This window comes from Hipposideros armiger, unplaced genomic scaffold (genome assembly GCF_001890085.2).
Source record: "Hipposideros armiger isolate ML-2016 unplaced genomic scaffold, ASM189008v1 scaffold_494, whole genome shotgun sequence".
NCBI lineage: Eukaryota > Metazoa > Chordata > Mammalia > Chiroptera > Hipposideridae > Hipposideros > Hipposideros armiger.
This window is the reverse complement of record NW_017731844.1, coordinates 958958-963280: the sequence shown is the minus strand read 5'-3', so window position 1 is coordinate 963280 and position 4323 is coordinate 958958. Positions and strand designations below refer to the sequence as shown.

General features: G+C 53.8%; 1 protein-coding gene across 2 annotated transcripts in view; it reads right to left on the bottom strand.

Moving 5' to 3' along the window:
* Nucleotides 1-445: 445 nt before the first annotated feature.
* Nucleotides 446-4323, bottom strand: part of IFITM10 (interferon induced transmembrane protein 10) — a 10406-nt gene continuing 6528 nt past the window's right edge. For both annotated transcript variants that reach the window (XM_019667305.1, XM_019667304.1), the window contains exon 3: nt 446-1091. In XM_019667305.1, the coding sequence (XP_019522850.1) occupies nt 942-1091 (150 nt within the window). In that variant the 3' untranslated portion in view covers nt 446-941. The remainder of the gene's footprint in view (nt 1092-4323) is intronic.

Here is a 4323-nt window from a genome sequence, read left to right as displayed (position 1 = left end):
TTCCCACGTCACAGACGAGGAAAGAGGCGGGAGGAAGCAGAGGCAGCTGCCGGTCCCCGGGCCCCAGGTGGTCGGGGATTGACGGAGCCCTTGTCACTGCCCCGAGCTCCCCTCTGGTTTTCCTCCTCTAACCTTCAGCCGGGTGGGCAGCTGTGCTCGTGCTGCACCTGCCCCCGTCCTGCCTCTCCAAGAAGGCTGCCCGATCCTCCCTGGGACTTGTTTCGGGGCAGCCTCTGCTGAAAGCCCCCATGGTCCCCTGTCTTTCCCAGCAGAGAGAAGACCTCCTGGGTTAGGAGCAAACTTTCCTGGCAGTCAGCCGGGGTGCAGTGTCGGGGCCTGGCCCGCCAGACAGCGCCTGACCACCGGGGTCCCAGGGCCTCCCAATTTCCACCCCACCTCCCACCCCTGCCTGCCCATGCAGAAGACAGAGGCTGGGCCAGTGGGAGCTGGGCAGAAATTTTATTGGAAATTCACAGATACAGGAGCTCTGAGCAGGGTCACAGCTTGGAGGAGGCTGGGGTCCAGGAGGATAGAAGGAGTCCCCAGATGCTGGCAGCCACCCATACTGGGAAGCTCCCACAGAAGCCCTTCTTGCTGGGTGTCAGGTCGGAGGGGGCCCAGGGGCCCGGGAGGGGGCACAGGGGGGCAGGGGGTGCAGCCACTGGGAGCCAGGGTGCAGCAGCCCAGGAAGAAACCACAGACCCCGGAAGCAGGTGGAGAACCAGGGCGGCGGGTTGGGGGCCGGCTGGAAGCGCGCTGCCCCCTGACTGACTGCGCGGAACCTCTGCGGCCTCGCTGCTGGTTCACAGCTTCAGGCGGGCCCAGGGCGGACGCCTGCTCTGCCCCAACCATGGCCTCCCCGTCGCGTCTGTCGGTCATGGACACGGACACGCTCGCTCGGGGCGGTGTCTCCAGGGCCGGCGGGGGGGGGCCCCGGGGCCTCAGTAGTCGGTGAGTGGGTACCGCAGGAAGATGAAGACCAGGATGATGCAGGAGGCGGCCAGGGCGGAGCTGGTGATGTTGAACAGCCGCGCCGTCTTGGCGTCCTCCACCGCGCCATTCAGGTCGTTGAGAAGCTTCTTGTCCCGAACCTGCAGCCACAAGAGGGGGTGAGCCGAGCAGCCGGCACGGCGGCCGCGGGGCTGCAGGAGCGCGGGGCGCACGCCAGGGGGCAGCCGCGAGCGCATGGGCCCCGCCTCCGGGCCGCCGCCTGCCGCTCCGCGGGGAGGGCGCGGGGCGCGGGGCTCCCGGGCCCCAACGCACCCTCAAAGAGGCTGTGGCATGAGGAACATGCGTTTGCAGAGGCAGAAAAGGGAAAAGGGAATATGGTGAGATGTTAACATCCCGGCCTCTGGGCGAAGGGCATGCAGGAAGGCTTTGTTTTTGCAATGTTTCAGTAAGCCTGAGATTATTGAAAATGAAACAGATTGTTAACAATACTGTTACTGTACACTTGAAAGTTGTTTAGAGAGTAGATCTGAAGTGTTCTTACCACCAAAAATAAAAGATAATTATGTGAGGTGGTGGCGGTGTTCGCTAACCCTATTATGGAAATCGTTTTGCAATATACAGAGGGTGCCAGGAAAATGTATACACATTTTAAGAAAGGAAAAAATTATTAAAATTATAATGCTCAATATGCACCGATAACAAAAGATGAATACAAGTCACGTTTGACTTCTGCAATTGCAAGAGGTGCTCAGAGTGGTTCCCATCAGCGTCCAGACACTTCTGATCATGGCGAACTACTGCTTGAGCATAAATAACATCTCTTAAAATGTGTACACACTTTTTTGGCACCCCCAGCATATATGTATCGAATCATTACATTGTATATCTTACACTTACACAATGTTACATGTTGATTATGTCTCAATAAAGCTGGCAAATAAATAAATACGGAGGAAGTTGGTCTCAGAAACAGTTAACACAATTGGACGCCGGGCAACACACGTATGTCCTAAATTATTGCCGCCAAATTTAAAACAAACTGGCATTCCTTGAGAATGGACGCGATGCATAGAAAGGACCAGCGGCAGTCCCTGAGGTCTCTGGGAAGGGGTCCTGAGGTGAGGGACTGGGTTAGAGCCCAGGGAGTCCTGGGGGACAGTGGACAGAAGTGGGCCTGAGGAGCATGCCACCCTCATCCAGGATAAGACTGAGGACCCCCTCTCCTTCCACAAAGTGCAAAGACGTGTGGGGGTGAGCGGCAAGCGGAAATCCAAGCCCAGGAGGAGAAGGGAGGGAGAAGGGAGGGAGATAGGAGAGAGACGAGAAAGTGCTTGCCTGAGAACGTGCATAGACGAGTGGACAAAGGCAGGGGGCCGGGTTGGAGGACGATACCCTCACCACCCAATGGGTGGACGGGAGAATGGGCGGGTACCTAATGTGGTGGGAACATGGATGGGCAGAAGCGTGGGCGTGTGCCTGGTGGACGGACTTCTGTGGGTGGATGAATGGAGGAAGGAACCAAGAGAGGGAAGGAAGAGGCTGCAGAGGGCGTGCGGCAGGGAGGGGAGGGCCGGGGGACTTGGAAGGTGGGTTGCAGGGACCGATGGATAGCAGAGGAGGACAAGAAGCAGGCACCGCGCAGTCAGGGAGGGGACGTGGGGAGGTCTGCGCCCTCCAGGGACTTTTATACTCGTGATTTTGGAGAGAACTGGCATCTTCACTAAAGTTTATCTTTCTGCATCACCCACTTATTTAGGTCTCATTTAATATCTTTATTAAAGTTTTATAATTTGCTCCAGAATAGGCGCTATTGTATCTATTGTTAGATTCAGTCTTAGTCTGTTTATTTGGGTTGTTATTATATCACAGTTACGCGTAGCGTTACATTTCTACCTGGTTTTTGCTGGTGTATAAAAATTCACCTGACTTTTGTAGGTTGATTTTGGATCTCGCTAAACGATTGTGATAATTAGCCAGGTTTTCTACGTCATAAACTGTGTCTACTGTGGGTAACAGCTCTAGTTCTTCCTTCAAATCCTTATTCTTAGTCCCAGAACCCGACTTAGCCTCGGGGCTTTTGTAGCACCTGCCCCCTTTTCCTGGAGTTCCCCACAGGCACTTGTGGCTCCTGCACGAGCTCATTCAGGCTGACACTCAAATGCTATACCATCACATCACAGAGGCCTTTCTCACCCACCCTGTAAAGGACCACCCCACAGAGGAGCACCCCCACATCTCCCTGGCGGTTTCTCCTTCAGAGCTGACATCACCACCTGACATGCATATTATGAGTTTTATTATCGACACCCCACCAGAATGTAAGCTGCTTCCGGGCAGGGGCTGTGTATTGCTTGTCGCTTATTAGGCATTGGACCATTATGTGTTGCGTGTGGAATACGTAAGCGAGCAGTGGAAGGGCGCTGGGAAGTTCCAATGAACCGACGATTAGGCGATGGAATCACTAATGTAATAAGTGGGTAATAATGGTCGTACATGTGTAAGAAGGGAGGGAAGAAAAAGGGAGGACAGGCGTGATGATCACAGTGAGGTGAGACGGATAACTAGAAAGACGGAAGTCAAATTAATGGGTGGAGACGGGTGAGCAGAGAGAAGAAAAGAGATTAAAGGAACGCACGGCAGGTGCGTGGGTAAACCAGATAGAAAAAGATGGTGGCTGGATTGGGCGGGTAGGTGGGGGGATAGCTGCAGGAATGGGGTTACAGTGTATGGGTAGAGGGGTTAATAGAAGTCTAGAAAACCGTAAGAGGTGGGTAAATGGGGAAAACGAAAGGTGAGAAGGTGGGTGTACAGATGGAGGGTGGATGGATGGATGGATGGATGGACTAATTAGTAGCGTATATTGATAAGAAAAGTGGTGAAATAAAGACTAGTGAATGGATATGGAGAGAAATGGGGCCCATGGGGTATGAAATAGACAGTTGGGGAAATGGGAAAGTTGGGAAGAATCAGTATATGGTTTAATAAATTGATGGATGGGTGATTCAAGTGAGTAAGGGAAGAAAGAAGGGCGGGAAGAGGATGTAGAAGGTGGGAGGATGGTGAGGGAGACATGCAGCCGGGAAAAGGACGGATGGTTGAATGAAGTTGATGGGTACGTGAACTGATGAATGAATGATGGGAAAAATCATCCATAGGGTAGAGGTGATGGAGGTGAGAATGGAGCAGGAGATGGGTGGAGGCAACAATGATAAAAATAATAATAGGGCCAGCCGAGTGGTGCGATGGTTGAGAACTGGCTTGGGACGCCAGAGGGCCCCGGTTCGGATCCCACACATGAGGGCCAGTGACACTGCCCTCCACAGCTAAGATGCTGAACAACAGCTCAACCTGGAGCTGGGCTGCCATGAGTCG